The sequence below is a fragment of the Rhinatrema bivittatum genome, chromosome 5 (assembly GCF_901001135.1).
Source record: "Rhinatrema bivittatum chromosome 5, aRhiBiv1.1, whole genome shotgun sequence".
NCBI classification, from domain to species: Eukaryota; Metazoa; Chordata; class Amphibia; order Gymnophiona; family Rhinatrematidae; genus Rhinatrema; species Rhinatrema bivittatum.
In genome coordinates this window covers 222,577,618-222,596,296 of record NC_042619.1, presented here as the reverse complement: position 1 = coordinate 222,596,296, position 18,679 = coordinate 222,577,618, and the positions used below count along the sequence as shown (strand labels likewise).

Below are 18,679 nucleotides of genomic sequence, written 5' to 3'. Positions count from 1 at the left end.
AGTGCACATACACACCCCCTCATACAGGCTCCCTCTCTCTCTCTCGCACCCAGCCCCCTCATACAGGCTCCCCCTCTTTCTCATGCACACACACTCACCCCCTCATACAGGCTCCCTCTCTCTTATGCACCCCCTCATCATACAGGCTCTCTCTGTCATGCACACACACACACACCCTCATATAGGCTTCCCTTCACACAGGCTCTTACATATACACTCTCATACAGGCTCCCACTCTCACATACACACAATCCCTTTTTCTCACACATATACACACTCCTTCACAATAGCCTCACGTAGGCTCCCTCTCTCTGGCATCCTTGCAGATGCTTTCTCACCTTCCAGGCTCTTAGTCTTACACACACACGCAGGCACTCACTCTTACTGGGGCCTGCTCCATCTTCGCCACAAGTGGGGTGGCCTCTGCTCGTGGCACGCTGGGGCCTGCCAAATTCTACATAGGAGGGGAATTCTGCACTTCACAGTAGCACAGAATTCCCCCGGGACTACAAAGTACAATGGTTCCTGTAAGCAGATTGTTGGTTTTCAATAAAGCTACCTCTCCTGGTTTTCTGTTGACTTTACAAGAGATGATACTGTCTTCCTCAGGCTCAGACCCTTTGCCTTTTAAATTTATCAAAGATCCAAGGTTGGGTCTTAACCTCTTTTTGATTAACCGACATTGTAAATTCTATGAACTTGGTACCCTTCCTAAATCCCTTAAGGTAATCATAGATCATCCTGTGCTAAAGAAGCAACACCTTAATTCTAATTAACCTGATAGTTATCGCCCAATTTCCAATTTTCTTACTTTATCTGTAATCATTGATGCAGGTCCAGTTGTCCCCGGCGGCCCAGCTTAAGCCCTGCAACTGAAGAGACTTTGGGTTCATACCCAACAGATGCTATGCAAAGCAGCTAGCACCGCAAACAAATTTGCAGACAGACATCGACCGGCTCCTCGGTTTCATCCCGGGGAGAAGGTGTGGCTCAGTACCAGATATATCCGCTTAAGAGTTCCTTCGATGAGATTAGCCCCTCGCTATATTGGCCCTTTTCCGATGATTCGGCAATTGGGTCCCGTGACCTATCAACTATGTCTGCCTGCCACACTGTGAATACACAATTCGTTTCATGTGTCACTGTTGAAGCCAGTGGTCCTCACTTGGCCCTCTCGGAAGGCTCCCGCAGCTCTACAACTGAGGGCCTAAGAAGAGACTATATACCAGGTTCGTGAGGTTCTTGATGTTCGGAGAAGAGGTCGCAAATGGGAGTACGTCCTAGCCTGGGAAGGTTTTGGGCCAGAAGAGAATTCCTGGGAACCTGCTACTAACATCCTGGATAAGACTCTTCTCCAGAACTTTCACTCTGAACACCCTGGAAAACCCAAACCTTCTAGAGGGAGGCCTAAAGGAGGGGGTACTGTTATGGCCGCCGGTTGCGGCGGTCCACTACTGGGGCCGAAGACTCACCCGAGGCGTCGGGCCGCCTCCGGAATCCCACAGAGGCAGGCAGGCAGGCCTCTGTTCTAATGCTTTCGCGGCCGCTGCCTCTGCTGGGCCCGGCCGCTTGTGTTCCCTCGGCCGGGCTGACTCCTCCCCTTCTGGTCTCCTTAGAGCCGCGCACGTGGCAGAGACCTTTTATTTAAAGGGGCCACGACAGGAAATTGTCGTGGCTTCTCCCTGTGAACTCCACCTTCCAGGTTACTATTTAAGGCAAGGTCTGCTCCTCAGACCTTGCCTTGGCTTCTTGGCTTGTAGTTGGTGATTCTGGTGCTCCGAGTTCCTGTCTTCTCTGTTCCTGGTTCTGCTTCTCGCCCAGTTGGTTGGATTTCTTCAGGCTTTGACCCTTGGACCGGCTGCCGACCATTCTTCAGGCTTTGACCCTTGAACCGGCTTCCAACCATTCTTCAGGATTCGACCCTTGGACCCGCTGCTGACCATTCTTCAGGATTCGACCCTTGGACCGGCTGCTGACCATTCTTCAGGATTCGACCCTTGGACCGGCTTCCAACCATTCTTCAGGATTCGACCCTTGGACCGGCTGCCGACCATTCTTCAGGTTTTGACCCTTGGACTTACTTTCGACCTGCTGGAGGCGCCAGCTATCTGGACTATTCGACCTGCAGGAAGCGCCTGCATCCAGAACTCTTCTCTGTCTTCAAGGGTCCACCTGAGTCCAGCCTAGACTTTCGACGGTAGGGACCCAAGAAGGGTTACCCTCTTAGGTAGTGTCAACTTTACCTCAGACCAAGGGTCCACCTTCAGAATCATAACATCCTAGCTGTACAATAAAAGAAACTATCTCTGTGTCTGTGCTATTGAGTCTAACCCTGTGCATCAGTCTCCCTACGGGGCTCCTCCCCGTAGGAGGTATCATCACTGTTGCCCCTGAGAATCCACCAATCACCTCGATATCATAACAATTGATATGTTCTATTTAAATTGTACAATACTTTGAGTAACAAATTGCAATCAAGAAATTAAACTAAACTTTTCAAATTCTCTTAGCCTGTTTAATTACCTTTTTTACATCTAACTTGCCAGTATTATGCTCTTCCCTGTTTTCCTCATTTGGGCCTGCTTTCCATTTTTTGAATGATGCCTTTTTAACTTTAGTTGCCTCTTTCACCTCACTTTTGAACCATACCAGCAGTTTTTTTGTTTTTCTTCAACCTTTAATATATCGAATACATTTTATGTGGGCTTCAAGATGCTAATTTTAAAGTGTCCAATCTTCCTGCAAGTTTTTAACCTTGTGGATTGCTCCTTTCAATGTTTTTTTGGTACAAATTTCTTCATTTTATCATAGTCTCCCTTTTTGTAGTTAAATGCTACTGCAGTAGTTTTCCTTAATGTTCCTGTGATTGTCTAATTTTATTACATTATCACTGTTGCCAAATGGATCCACCACCCTTATCTGTTGCACCAGATCCTGCATTCCACTGAGAACCAGATCTGATATAGTTCCCCCTCTCAATTCCATGAGGAACTGTCGCATGAAGCGTTGATCATGTGCATTTACCTAATCAATACTCAGGTAATTGAAGTCTCCCATTATTGGTTGTACATTTTATTAGCCAGTCTAATCTTTAAGATTTTGCAATCTGTTTCCTCATCCTGGTCAGGCGAGCAGTAATATATCCCCACTACTATATTCTTCTGCTTAAACCTTGGAAGTTCTATCTGTAAATGATTCCAGAATGCAGTTTTCCTGCTTGACTCTGTGCCATCCTTAATGTATAGTGTCACTCCTCTATCAATGTTCTATGTCCTGTCATGTCAGTATAAATTATACCCTGGTACTGCAGCGTCCCATTGGTTATCTTCCTTTTACCAGGTCTCTGAGATGCCCATTATGTATATATCTTCTTTTAGTGCCATACATTCTGACTTATTTTTCAGACTTCTGGTCTTTGCATACAGACATTTTAAAGTAGTTTTATATTTCTATTTTTATATGTACCCACAACCTGCTTATCAGATGACACGGAAATCATTTTTATCTGTGTGCTCAGTACTTAAATTCATCAGTAGGTTTTTTTTTCCCCAGCTTTTACAACCACATATCAGGATATTCTAACTTACTTGATTTGCTGGTATCCTTTGAATATACCTCCCTCTGAACCATACGCTCTTTAGCAACTGTCTGCTTTCCCCTATGTTCTAGTATTTCATAGTAATTTTGCATTTTTCCACAGTGCAAGATTTTTTTTAAACCACTTTATAGCCTCATTAAATTGAATTAAATTTATGTAGTGTGATAGTGCTGTAATATTTGCAGCCTTTGTTGGCCCAGTAATTGCCTCCTGCTCCTTTGGGCTCCCAGCTCAGTTGGAAAACTGAAATTGATCTTTCTCCTAGACAAGCAGGATAGTAGTCCTCTCAAGTGGGTGATATCATCAGATAGAGCCCAGCCTGGAAAACTTTTGTCAAAATTTCTAGAAACATTGACTGGCACACTGAGCATGCCCAGTCTGCCACTATGCACGTGTCCATACTACGTCCCTCTTCAGTCTCTTCTTTTCCATGGAACTGTCATCTTGCGGATGTGGCGCTCGCACTAGTTTTGTAGGAAAGCTACCACATTTGAAAGTTTCTTTGGTTTTTTTTTTTCCTGCGCCAGGTCCCTCCGCTCTCCTCCCGTCCTTAGTTAGAGAGTGTCATGGTGAATTGTTCCTTCTGTGCGGTCGATCCCTGATGGTGCTGTCCCCCGGTGGTTGCTGGCCATCGACTGCTTGTCAGTTACTTTTTGAAATGACGTCATCGGGGTTTCGCCGGTGCCCCCAGTGCCCCGGACCATGTCCACTATAGACCCTCATGAGGTCTGTATCTTGTGCCTGGGGGCATCGCACAATGTCAGGGGGAATCACTTTTGTACCCAAGTGACCACCAAGAATTGCTGTGTGCACCTTGATAAAATGGAGAAGCTGTTTGACCCCAAAGACGTCTGGTCCCTCGGCATCGACATTGAGGGTGTCGACACCCAGGGAAAAGGTGAGCTGCTGGCTGTTGATCCCGTGCTGTCTTCTCCGCCGGGTCCCAAGGTTGAATTGAGCGCTGGAAACTGGCAGGCTTCCATTTCTTCTCGTTCCAAGTCCGGCTGCTCTTCATCTCCCTCAGTGCCGAGGAAAGACCAGACCAAGCACTGTGGGAAAATCGAGGAAGCACTTCGTCTTCGAATGAGACCAAGCTCGGGAAAGTACTGGAACCAACCGATATGCCCCCGAAGCGGCCCTGGCCAGAGGAGGTGTTGATCTTCATAGAAGCCGGAGGCCCGAGGTGGTGCCCACCAATTCCGGCGCCTGACACTGGTATCCCTCAGGGCTCAAAGGACTCCAGGTCACGCCTCCTCTGACTGTCCTTTCTTTGGCAACATTTGAGGAGGAGTTAGAGAGCAGAGTGCGGTCGGTGGTCGGATGAGCTCTACAAGGCATCGAGCCTCCAGCCCCATTGGGGCCCCCACCGATGCCAGAGCCTGCATCGTCAATGCTGATAACATTGCTGGAATGCTTGGACTTGCTCCTCGGTGCACTGCCGATGCAGCTGGTGCCCTTGGTGCCCCGGGGAGCACTGATGCTGTCCTCGACAGTCCATTCCCATCACGATTCCTCGGATGAGGGTGGGCCATCGGGACCGGCTCCGCTTTTGTGGCTGACCCCACGACCAATGTTGCCCGAGCCCCTACCGTGTCTCTCAAAGCCCCCAGGGCTCCCGATGTCCTTAGTGCCATCGGTGCCTTGAGCCAGGGACATAGTCTGGATTCTCCAACCTGCCCTCTGAACCGTTCTCTCCGTAGGAGAGCCATCGATCACCTCCTGAGGCCTTGACATTTGTGAGCTTTATACGGGCCATGGCAGAGTTTGGCCTGTTCCAGATCCTGACAGAGAAGGACTCCCGGTAGAAGATGCTGGAGTTCCTCCAGTATGTGGATGCGCCTAAGGAGGTGGTGGCTGTCCCGGTTCATGACATTTTTAAGGACTTGATTGTCTGGCTCTGGGAACACCCCATCTTGGTAGCCTCGGTTAACAGGAAGACCGATGTAGTGTATCTGGTTCAGCCAGCCAAGGGGTTTGAGAGGCGTCTGCTCCCGCACTAGTCTGTGGTAGTGGAGTCCGCCTTCAAAAAAGCAAAGCATTCTCGAACACATGCCTCGGCTCCCCCAGGCCGAGAACACAAGGCTTTGGACACCCTAGGAAAAGTCTTCCAGGGCAAAAGAAAAATCCAGGAATAACTAGTATACAATTAGTTTCCAACAAATAACTAGTTGTAAGTATGATTCTTCGCTGTCAAAAATTCTATTAAATTATTTTTACTCAATTTTATTGCTTTACTGCTAAAATTGTAAACTTTAATAATCACACAATCAAATTACTATGAAAATTTTTTTGATATAGATTGATATGATTAAACCTGGCAACTAAGAAAGAGGGTACAGATAAAATTAGCCCACCCTGATGTAGCGTTGAAGCGAATCGTCGGCCACGGTGGCGGCAGCTAAATGATATATGGTGTTGGCGAAAGGCACGGTATTGCCGTCAGAAGAAAAAACAATTGAGAACGAGGAAAAAGATAAGTGCCTTGCTAGTAAAAGATGTCGGGATGAAGTTTACATAATAGGACATATAAATTAATGTTTTGTTGATTAAGTTCAGAACTGTAAAAGGTTTCCCATCTAAAACTAAAGTGGGGCTATAGAGTGAAATGGCTGAAGACTATTTGCTGTGGTGAAAGTACACACTAACTGAAGATATCAAAAGATAAAAGAAGATCATTAGTTGTGTGAAAGCAGAAATTAATTGAAGACAACAAAAAGAATTTTTAATGAAAAAACAAAAAAAAAAGGGGGTATAAAAGACCAGTGATTGAAACAATTGGCTTACAATAAGTTTCTGAGACAATCGGATCTTTTTGCCAATACTGAGGTCTTCTCTCTATATCAAAATTTTTTTTATAGTATTTTGAATGTGTGATTAATAAAGTTTACAGTTTTAGCAGTAAAACAACAAAATTGAGTAAAAATAATTTAATAGAATTTTTGACAGTGAAAAGTCTTCCAGGGCTCCATGCTGGCAGCTCGTATAGCCTGATATCGGCTATATATGAGCCAATATTTCTGGAATCTGTGGAAGCAAGTCTTGGATCTGGTTAAGCACTTGCCTCAGCAACTGCAGGAAGACTTCCTGAAGGTGGTCCAGCAGGGTTTGGAGTGGGACAAGCATGAGGTTCGCTCCGTATATGATGACTTTGAGTCGCAGCGAGGGTGGCAGTGACCGGCATTTGTCCCCTTCTTATGGCTTGGCTCCAACCTCTGTCCGAAGGTTCAGGAACGGCTTGTGGATCTGCCCTGTACTGGAGAAAATCTGTTCAGTGAAAAGATTAATGAGACAGTCGCGCAGCTGAAGGATCATCATGAGACACTCTAGCATCTCTCAGCCAGCACCTCGAACCAACAGTCCTCGGGCAAGAAATCCTCACAGCAAGGGCCTAGGCGCCCTTTTTACTGTCCGAGGAATACTACCCTCCAGCGGCCAGAGTGAGGTCTCAATGGGCCGGCCCTAGAGCTTGCCCTTGGCAAACATGAGTTCCTAGACCTCAGCGCCGGTGCCCCAGCAAAGCCCTGCCACGGGGTTTTGACTGGCTGTGAGGGAGTGGTGAGTCAGTTACTGATGCCCTCGACGGTGAGGTTGGCTACAGTTCTTTGAGGACCGTTGGCCATCCGTCTCCTCGGATCAGTGGGTCCTGTCCATTGTTTGGGGATACTGCTTGGGGATTCTTGCCGGATCAGGAAATAGTTTTGAAGGAGCTCTCTGCCCTGGTCGAACCTTCCCCCCCCCCGGGGTAATGAGGGAGCGGCTTCTACTCCCGATATTTCCTGATTCCAAAGAGAACAAGGGACCTCCATCCTATTCTGGACTTGCAGGCCTTGAACAAATTCCTGAAACGTGAAAAGTTCAGAATGGTCTCTCTCGACACCCTGTGGAGTTGGGAATGTCTATGCTCCCTCGATCTATAAGACACCTACGCCCACATCGAAATTTCCCACGCCCACAGAAAGTACCTGCGATTTGTGGTGGGCGAGAACCACTTCCAGTACTGAGTTTTGCCATTTAGACTAGCATCTGTGCCCTGTGTTTTCACCAAATGCCTAGCGATGGTGGGCGCTTACTTACGGAGGCTACAGGTGCAGGTTTTTCCCTACCTGGATGATTGGTTCATCAAGAGTGCCACCCAGGAGGGAGCACTGCAGTCTCTGCACTCCACCATTCGGGTACTGGAGACCTTGGGTTTTCTGGTCAACTACCCAAAGTCTCAACTTTTCCCGCACCACAGTTGAACTTCATTGGGGCCAGGTTCGACATGGTGCAGGTTCGAGCGTTTTTACCCCGAGACCATGCGCTCACCTTAATGGCCTTGGCGGGAGCAATCTCTCGGAGTCGTAAAGTCTCAGCGCACTGTATGCTGCGGCTGTTGGGACATATGGCAGCGACTGTCCATGTCACTCCCTTCACTCTTCTGCACATGCGCAGGGCTCAGTGGGCCCTCCGATTCTAGTGGCACCACTGGGATCCCTCTGATCCCAGTGGCACCAGCCACCCAGGACCTTCAAGTGTGCATCCGGGTTACTCAACTGCTCTGGGTCTCCTTTTCATGGTGGGAGACTATATCCAACTTGGAGACAGGGGTGTACCCTTCCAGACCTCCTCTGCTCAAGCTGTGCTTACCACGGATGCCTCCCACCTCGGGTGGGGTGCCGATTTAGAGGGTCTCCGCACCCAGGGTCGGTGGTCTGCTCAGGAAGCACAATTAGATAAACTTCCTGGAGCTCCAGGCGAACTGATATGCACTTTGGACGTTTCGGGATCACCTAGCCAATAAGGTGGTCCTCATCCGGACTGTCAACCAGGTGGCAGCGTAGTACCTCAACAAGCAGGGAGGCATGAGATGTTTCTCCTATGAAAGGAGGCGGTCCAGATCGGGTCTGTCCCAAGGCATCCTGCTCCGTGCCATGTACCTTCCAGAGTCAGAGAATGTAGTGGCGGACAGCCTGAGTTGCTCATTCCGCCGTCACAGATGGTCCCTGAAGCAGGAGATTCTGTCTTTGGGGAACCCTGGATGTGGATCTGTTCGCCTCCCCCTGCAACAAGAAGGTTACTCAGTTCTGCCCTCTGATTGGGAAGAATGGCGAGCCAGCGTCAGATGCCTTCGTGCACCATTGGGGTAGGGGCCTCATGTATGCATATCCTCTGCTTCCACTAATGTCGAAGACCCTTCTGAAGCTCCAGCAGGATCAGGGGACCATGATCCTCATCGCTCCTTATTGGCTGCAGCAGATCTGGTTCTTGCTCCTGCAAGATCTTGCCCGAGGGAACTGATCAATCTGGGGGCCTTCCCAGACTTTATCACACAGGATCGGGGCAGGCTGCATCATCCCAACTCCCAAGCCTTATCCCTCATGACGTAGATGCTGAATGGCTGATTTTACAGCCCTTGGACCTCTCAGATGCAGTGTCCCAGGTCTTGATGGAGTCCAGGAGGCCGTCTGCTAGGAAGTCTTATGGCCTAAAGTGGAAAAGGTTCTCCACTTGGTATGAGAGTCATGGTTTAGACCTGTTCTCTTGTTCCACCCTTAAGATGCCAAATTACCTGTTACACCTCTCGGAGTCTAGCCTAAAAGCCAACTCAGTCAGAGTGCATCTTAGTGCTATTGGGGCTTACCACCAGGAGGTGTATGGTGTGTCTGTCTCGGTACATTCTATTGTGGGGCGCTTATGCGGGGTCTGCTTCAACTGAAGCCTCCCTTGAGGTCCTCTGCAATGTCCTGGGACTTCAACGTAGTCCTGGCCCAGCTTATGTGAAGGCTCCTGTGACCTAAAGTTCTTGACCTGGAAGGTCGTCTTCCTAGTGGCGGTCATCTTGGCGTGCAGAGTCAGCAAACATCAAGCTTTGGTGTTGTACTCACCTTATACAAAGTTTTTTCACGATAGGGTGGTTCTGCATAGATTTTCTAAGTTCTTGCTGAAGGTGGTAATGGATTTCCATCTGAACCAGTCCATTGTCTTACCACCTTTTTTCCAAAGCCTCATTCGCACCAGGGGGAAAGGGCTCTCCACAGCCTGGATTGCAAGAGAGCCTTAGCCTTTTACCTGGAGCGGGCGGCAGGTCATAGGCAATCCATGCAACTCTTTCTCTCTTTTGACGGAAACCAATTAGGAGTTGCAGTAGCCAAGCATATTGTGTCTAACTGGCTGGTGGATTGTATCTCTTTCTGCTATAAGCATGTGAGACTACAGCTGAGGGGCCATGTCAAGGCTCACTCTATTCGAACCATGGCAGCTTTGGTGGCCCACTTATGAGTGGTCCCCTTGGATGAGATCTGAAAGGCTCTGACATGGAGTTCCCTCCACACCTTTGCTTCACACTACTGACTGGAAAGGGACTGCCGACGCAATAGCAGTTTTGGCTAGCCTGTCCTCTGGAATCTCTTTCAGATATAAAACCCAACTCTTCCTGCCTTAGGCCTATTGTTCGGTTTCAGGCTGATTCCCTGCGTTACCTGTTACCTCTGTTGTGCCCGTTGGCACTTGGTTAAGTGACTGTTGGTCCCCTTGTTTTGGGAACAGCCTGTAGCTAGGTATTCACCCACATGTGAGGACTACCATCCTGCTTGGCCTAGGAGAAAGCAGAGTTGCTTACCTATAAACAGGTGTTCTCCAAGACAGCAGGATGTTAGTCCTCAGGAAACCCGCCCACCACCCTGTGGAGATGGTTTTCTCCTAGTTTATTTTATTTTTTTGTGATTCTATATTATGAGACTGAAGAGGGACCCCACATGGATAGTGGCAGGCTGGTCATGCTCAGTGTGCTAGTCAAAGTTTCTAGAAACTTTTCTAGAAACTTTGACAAAAGTTTGACATGAGTTTTCCGGGCTGGGCTCCATCTGATGATGTCATCCACTTGTGAGGACTAACATCCTGACAAGGTAAGCAACTCTGCTTTATTGGGCTGCAACATCATAAGCTTTCATTCTCAAATTACAGAGGGTTTTTCTTCTATTTTTATATTTTCCTCCTAACACAGCAAATTACTGCAGCAACAGAACTCAGCCAGGGGCCACAAATTGCAGCTCCCCTCTGGAATTCAGATAATATGGACCTTAAATCTGGTCATAAGATATAGATGTTGCGATGTGACTGAGACTTTTCTCCCCTGCTTCTCCCCCACCCCCACCCCAGTCTGTGGGTCTGTGAATACTGTCTATGCAGTATTCCCAGTTCCAGCAGTTCTATGGAATGGAAGAATTGACCCAGGAATCACACAGATTTTCTGCATAGCAGTATACAGTACTTGCCAATGAGATACTGGGCTAGCCTTAAGTATTTGCAAAGTGACATATTTTTGGTCCGTAGGTAGGCATCAGATGTACATCTAAAGAGAACTTTATCCAAATCTTTTTGGTGAAGAAGTTAAGGGGAGAAATCTGAAAAGTCTTCCTCATGATTCCATCTCCTAAATGGAGTTCTAAATTTCCTGCTGCTTATCGTTTTGGCAGGATCCGCTTTGCAGGGAAAACATATTGACAAGATGTGTGGGAATTAAAGCTCCATAGGAGGAAGTCCTTGGAGGAGATAATGTTTATAAATTGCTTAAGTAGTGTGGCTGGTGGGAGCTTAGAGGCCAGATTAGGACCCATACCTGTAGAGTTCCACTGGGAGTTCTAGTGTGTGGCCCCTTACCAAGGTCTGTTGTTTTAATGAATGGATTAGGTGAGTTGGGAAGGAGATATTAAATAGTGGCACCCCCTCTCCTCCATCTGTTTGCAAAAGAAGGCATATGGCCTGGAAGCCGAAAGGAGCAGGAGGAAACTGCTGGGCTTAAAATAAATAAATAAAATTCAGTAGCCTCTTATTTTTATAGAACTTCATATTGACAGACTGGCAATCATGTTTCCTCACATTATAGTTATTTCATTAATATTTTTTCTGGACTGTGGATTATATTCTCCAAGTTCATCTCTGTGTATATTGTAAGAATTTTTGTGGTATTTGAGAGAGAAATTTAGAGGAAATAGCCTATACCTCAATTGTCCATATCAAAATAATTTTTCTGAACTTTACTTTTTGATAGGAACCTTCAAAGCCAACTGAAAATTATTTTAAAGTGGGAATGAAACTTGAAGCAGTGGACAAAAAGAACCCTTATTTGATTTGTCCAGCAACTATTGGCGATGTTAAAGGAGATGAAGTTTTCATTACATTTGATGGGTGGAGAGGAGCATTCGACTATTGGTGCAAATATGATTCTCGAGATATCTTCCCAGTTGGATGGTGTAGCTTGACAGGTGATGCACTGCAGCCACCTGGAAACAGTGGTAAGTCCACCTGAACCTTTTAAGATTTTCTTTTTTGTTTAGATGTTTGATGTGTTGATAAAAAAATGAAACTTAAGATTTACAAGGTCTGTTGAACCATATAACTTCACCCCCTCAAGCCCCCCCAAAAAATAATATAATTGGGTGTTTAGTAGAAATGCATATAATTTACAATTAAATCCGTGGCACCATTTAAGTTTGTTAGAGGTATTAAAACGCAACTGCTCAGCCAACTCACAGCCTTGCACCAGAATGAGAAATGCTCATGAAACCTGTTAGCATACTGTATTAACATCACATGTGCCATGTTTCTTTTGAAGTGTTGAAAAGCAAAATATAAATCAAAAATAAATAAAACTACCTATTTTTAACATCAAATTAAAATATAATTTGGATAAAAAAGTCTGCCATTCTTAGGGTTTACAATCTATTTTATTTTATGGTACACTTTCTAAATTCACAAACAAAACAATTTTCCATTGACAAGCAGGATGAAGTCTGCCAGTAAGGTGGATGACATCATTCAGTGGTGCAGACATGGGCTCCATTTCTGAATTGTTTCTGAACATGCAAGGGAAGAATTTTTTTTTTCACTTGGCACCACTATAAAGATAAGGAATCTATTGCCAGAGGATGATTTAAGGCAACTAACGTAATGGGGCTTACGAGGATTGAACAAGTTCCTGAAGGAAAAGTCCATAAACACTTATTAGCCAGGTAGTCTTGGGAAAGCCATGCCTAACCCTGGAAGGTGAAATACAAGAAATAGATCAACTTCTGGGGGTCTGCCAGGTACTTGTGACCCAGACTGGCCACTGTCAGAAACGGGATGCTGGGCTCGATGTATCTTGGTCTGATGCAGCATGGCACTGCTTCTGTTCCCGGTTGTGGGCCCTGCACAGTGAGCCCCTCAGTCTTTTGTTGGCTGAGCTACCACAGACTTGTCTCCTCTCTCACTTGGCAAGATTTTGATATTTGTTTTCTATGTATCTTATTTGTTTAATTTACCATATTTTAGGAACAACTCATTTTTTTACTTATTGTTATTTGTTTCACTTGCATTTTATGCATGGAAACAGTTGTGATGGCCAATCTGAACGACGGTAAGTAAGAGCTTAATAAATAAATAAATAAAATGTTTTGCTTAGTTCTTTATGCCACTGCCTCAATAGCCCCTCAGCGGAACTTTTCATTTCTACCAAAAAGAAAAGAAATGTATGATATACAAAAAGTTAAATCAAATTCATGATCAGCAGATTTAAGGTCTGGGTATGGGTCCCGGATAACTATCATGAATACTCACACTGTCTGCTATCTGGGCCCTGACCATGATGCACCAAATTGTCCCAAGAGTCAGATATCTCCGAGGTGGCTTCAGACCCAAGTGTGGAAGATAGAGGACCTGCAGAAGGCAGCATTTGAGAAGTCTTGGAAACCTCTACATGAGCATAGGCAGCGGCCTCTCTGCCTGCCATAAGATGGGGTAGGCCAAATCCGGCCCTTCAATGCCTTTCTTCCAGCATTCTGAGCTTGTATAAACACTATATTATATGCAACCCGCTGATTCTCAGATATGCCTGCCTGTGTGCAAAATTGTTGCCCTTGTCACAATAAAGTACAATGTTTGGGTAATAAAATCCCAGATCTGCAAGCCCTAATGGTGGAGGAGAACTTGGACGTTGTTGCTGTCACGGAAACGTGGTTTACGGAATCTCATGACTGGGATACGGCAATACCAGGCTATAACTTGTTAAGGAAGGACAGAGAGGATAGGAAAGGGGGAGGCGTGGCTCTTTATGTCAGAAACAATATCCAAGCATCTGAGCTGCAAGGAAGATGGGGCAAAGAAGAAGCAGCACTATGAGCCGACTTAAAAAAAGATGGGGCATCCATTTTTATTGGAGTGGTTTACAGGCCTCCAAACCAAAAGGAAGAGCTGGACAGAGATCTGGTTGAAGACATCCACAGGATAGCAAAGAAAGGAGAAGTGGTGATCGTTGGAGACTTTAATATGCCAGATGTAGACTGGAGAATCCCATCTGCAGAATCTAATAATAGTAGAGAAATAGTAGATGCCCTGCAAGTAGCTTTGTTCAAACAAATGGTAATGGAACCCACGAGAGAAGGAGCTATACTCGACTTAGTGCTCACTAATGGAGATAATGTCTCAGACGTCCAGGTGGGTGCCCACCTCAGCACCAGTGATCATCAAACGGTATGGTTTAATATCACAAAAAGGACACGGAAAAGAAGCACAAAAATCCAAGTTTTGATGTTCAAAAACACAGACTTTGATGAAATGGGGAAGTACCTGGAGGAAGAACTAAAAGGCTGGGAAAACGAGAGAGATGTGGATCAACAGTGGACCAATCTAAAAGGAGCAATTACCAAGGCAACTAATCTATATGTTAGAAAAGTAAAGAAAAGCAAAAGAAAAATGAAACCTATCTGGTTCTCAAAGGAGGTGGCTGACAAAATAAAGGCTAAAAGAACAGCGTTCAAGAAATATAAAAGATCCCAAAAGGAGGAGCACAAAGAAGAATATCTGGTAGAACTGAGGGAGATGAAGAAATTAATCAAGATGGCAAAAAGTCAAGCGGAAGAGAGGATTGCCAAAGAGGTAAAGAGTGGTAACAAAACATTTTTCAGATACATCAGTGAAAAGAGAAAAGTTCAAAGTGGTATAGTGAAATTGAAAGGTGGAAAGGATCAATGTGTGGAGAGACGAAGAAATGGCAGAAATATTAAATGAATACTTCAGTTCTGTGTTCACTAAAGAGGACCCTGGAGAAGGACCGTCACTAGTTAACAAGAAACTGGAGGGGAATGGAGTAGATGTAACTCTATTTACAGTAGAAAATGTATGGGAAGAGCTGGTGAAACTGAAAGTGGACAAAGCCATGGGGCCTGATGAAGTTCATCCCAGAATACTGAGGGAGCTCAGAGATGTGCTGGTGGGTCCGCTGTGTGACCTGTTCAATAGATCCCTAGAAACAGGAGTGGTGCCGAATGATTGGAGGAGAGCGGTGGTGGTCCCGCTTCACAAGAGTGGGAACAGAGAAGAGGCTGGTAACTACAGACCGGTTAGCCTCACTTCGGTGGTGGGAAAAGTAATGGAGTCACTGTTGAAAGAGAGAATAGTGAACTATCTACAGTCGGGAGAATTGCTGGACCAGAGGCAGCATGGATTCACCATTGGAAGATCCTGTCAGACAAATCTGATTGACTTTTTTGACTGGGTAACCAAGGAATTGGATCAAGGAAGAGCACTCGATGTCATCTACTTGGACTTCAGCAAAGCTTTTGACAGTGTCCCGCACAGGAGACTGGTGAGTAAAATGAGAAGCTTAGGAGTGAGTGCCGAGGTGGTGGCCTGGATTGCAAACTGGTTGACGGACAGAAGACAATGTGTGATGGTAAATGGAACTCTCTCTGAAGAGAGAGCGGTTTTAAGCGGTGTACCGCAGGGATCGGTGTTGGGACCGGTCCTTTTCAATATCTTTGTGAGCGACATTGCGGAAGGGATAGAAGGTAAGGTATGTCTTTTTGCGGATGACACTAAGATCTGCAACAGAGTGGACACGCCGGAAGGAGTGGAGAGAATGAGACGGGATTTAAGGAAGATGGAAGAGTGGTCGAAGATATGGCAGCTGACATTCAATGCCAAGAAGTGCAGAGTCATGCATATGGGGAGTGGAAATCCGAATGAACTGTATTCGATGGGGGGAGAAAAGCTGATATGCACGGAGCAGGGGTGATGGTGTCTAATGATCTGAAGTCGGCGAAACAATGTGACAAGGCGATAGCTAAAGCCAGAAGAATGCTGGGCTGCATAGAGAGAGGAATATTGAGTAAGAAAAGGGAAGTGATTATCCCCTTGTACAGGTCCTTGGTGAGACCTCACCTGGAGTATTGTGTTCAGTTCTGGAGACCGTATCTCCGAAGAGACAGAGACAAGATGGAAGCGATCCAGAGAAGGGCGACCAAAAAGGTGGAAGGTCTTCATCAAATGACTTATGAGGAGAGATTGAAGAATCTAAATATGTACACCCTGGAGGAAAGGAGGAGCAGGGGTGATATGATACAGACTTTCAGATACTTGAAAGGTTTTAATGATCCAAAGACAACGACAAACCTTTTCCGTAGGAAAAAAATCAGCAGAACCAGGGGTCACGATTTGAAGCTCCAGGGAGGAAGGTTCAGAACCAATGTCAGGAAGTATTTCTTCACGGAGAGGGTGGTGGATGCCTGGAATGCCCTTCCGGAGGAAGTGGTGAAGACCAGAACTGTGAAGGACTTCAAAGGGGCATGGGATAAACACTGTGGATCCATAAAATCAAGAGGCCGTCAATAAAGAGTGGGTGGCTCGCCAGAATGACGGCTACTGCCTGGAGATAATACCCTTATTCAATAAACATACACATGGTTACTGTGACTCCAACATCGCTCTAAGCTACAACAGCAAGAGGAAATGTGGAAAAAAGGATTCGCACTCACAAAGCGGGGAGTAGTTGGCTTGTTACGGCGGTTACTACCCCAAACCAAATAAGCCTGATACTTCACTTTCAACCCATATCCAGCATAGTGCTCTGCTTCAATGGCAGGGGAGAAGAAAAACTGATACTTCACGCATATCCAGCATAGCTCCCTGCTTCAACAGCAGGGGAGAAGAAAAACTGATACTTCATGCATATCCAGCATAGCTCTCTGCTTCAACGGCAGGGGAGAAGAAAAACTGATACTTCACGCATATCCAGCATAGCTCCCTGCTTCAACGGCAGGGGAGAAGAAAAACTGATACTTCACGCATATCCAGCATAGCTCTCTGCTTCAACGGCAGGGGAGAAGAAAAAAGGATTCGCACTCACAAAGCGGGGAGTAGCTGGCTTGTTACGGCGGTTACTACCCCTAACCAAATAAGCCTGATACTTCACTTTCAATGCATTTCCAGCATAGCTCTCTGCTTTAACGGCAGGGGAGAAGAAAAACTGATACTACACGCATATCCAGCATAGCTCCCTGCTTCAACGGCAGGGGAGAAGAAAAACAACCAATAAGGGCTGAATAACATAGTCTGGGTAAAACAAATAAGCATGGGTGTAGCTTGCTTATTGCGGCGGTTACTTCCCCTACTACCCCTAACTAATCAAGCTTGATATTTCACTTGGATGCAGCTCCATCACTGCTCTCTACATTAATGGTGGGGGTGGAAGGGAAATAGAACCAAAGAGCTAAGAGAAACAGATAAGTATGAGAAAAAATGTGTGAAGCTTGCTGGGCAGACTGGATGGGCCGTTTGGTCTTCTTCTGCCGTCGTTTCTATGTTTCTATGACTTTAATGACATCAGGCAGGACCGATGTTGGCACACTGTCCTGGAAATGTGCTCCCATCGCACAATGGTGCCATTTAATGACAATTTGGCAGAGTTCCCAACCCCTGCAAATGAGAAAGGGGCCTGAGGGATAGCACTATGTAATGCTGTGCTGGTGGGGTTTCCATCTCCCCACCAGCGAGAAGACTCCGTGTGGCTGTACCATTTGGTGGTGCTTCTGGTTTCCATCCCTGCCAGCAAGATAAAGGCCCCACATGGTTCCATGTTGCTCACTGGCAGGTTCTCTCCCCGCCCCCCTTCCCGGCCAGCAAGGAGAGGACCCAAGCAACAATGGGCCTGATAGTGACTTGCCAGCGGGCTTCCAGCACCCAGCCAGCAGGTAGAAGAGGAAGGTGGATCAAGATAGTAGTAACTGAAAGAGAAGGGAATGAAAGGGGGAAGGAGAGAGTGAAAATGAGGGAATGGAAGAGGGTGAGTGGGAGTGAGAAATGGGAAAGGGAAGAGGGGTGACAGAGTGAGTGATGGGAGTGATGGGAGAGGGTAAGTCTGAGTGAGGGAGTGAGTGAGGGAGGGAAGTGAATGGGAAGTTGGGGTGAATGATTGGGAAGGGAAGAAGATTGGAAGGATGAATGATTGAGAGTGAAGGGAAGGGGAGGAGTGACTGGGAGGGGGTGAGGAGGTAAATGACTGAAAGGTGAGTGAAAGGGGAAGGGAGAGGAAGGAAGAGAGGAATGAGAAGAAAGTAGAAGAGGGTGCAAGAATGAACGTGTGTATATGTGAAAAAGAGAAGGAAGTTTGTGTTCCCATCTCCTCCCACTAATTCACTACAATCTCATGGTTACTGGAAATCAGAAGTTCCCAGGTAAGAGCAGGGAATTTCATTATCCACATTAGTTTTAATTATGGGATGATATTTAATAGTCTGCTGTCTTGATATTTAATTAAATTTTTTGGGAAATGTTTTTCACCCTTAATTATTAGATATTCTATTACGGTAGTAATCGATTAAGAAATATTCTTTTGATTTGTATGGCTTATTATTATGATTGATTATATTTCTCATTTTTGTTTTGTGAGGAATGGCGATATTTACTGTAAATGCAAGAATAAAACATCCACTCTAAATTTCCATGGTCTCTGCTTCCCACTGCCTGTGCCTTTCTCATGACATGAGTGACTACCTGGCTTGTGGATGAATATTCCCCCTTGAATTCTCTCATACAGGAATTTTAAACTGAAATTCTAATTTTCCTATCCATTGTAGGAAAAGAAAAATGTTTCCACGATGCCAAAGTCATGCCTTCTTTTGGCTTCAGGTTCTGAGTTCAAGAAGGAAAATAAATCATCCCCATTGGCACTGAGGAATTTGTAGCATTCCCATAAGTCACCACACCAAGTCATCTTTAGCATGCATGAAGTTGGCGCCACCATTCTACTGCATTATTGTTTGGAGCAGTATTCAGTTGCCACAGTGC

At 46.0% G+C, this 18,679-nt stretch overlaps 1 protein-coding gene across 10 annotated transcripts in view; it reads left to right on the top strand.

Moving 5' to 3' along the window:
• Nucleotides 1–18,679, top strand: part of SCML2 (Scm polycomb group protein like 2) — a 282,901-nt gene that overhangs the window by 115,463 nt on the left and 148,759 nt on the right. For all 10 annotated transcript variants that reach the window (XM_029603334.1, XM_029603332.1, XM_029603329.1 and 7 more), the window contains one exon: nucleotides 11,628–11,871. In XM_029603334.1, coding sequence (XP_029459194.1) covers nucleotides 11,628–11,871 — 244 coding nt within the window. The remainder of the gene's footprint in view (nucleotides 1–11,627; nucleotides 11,872–18,679) is intronic.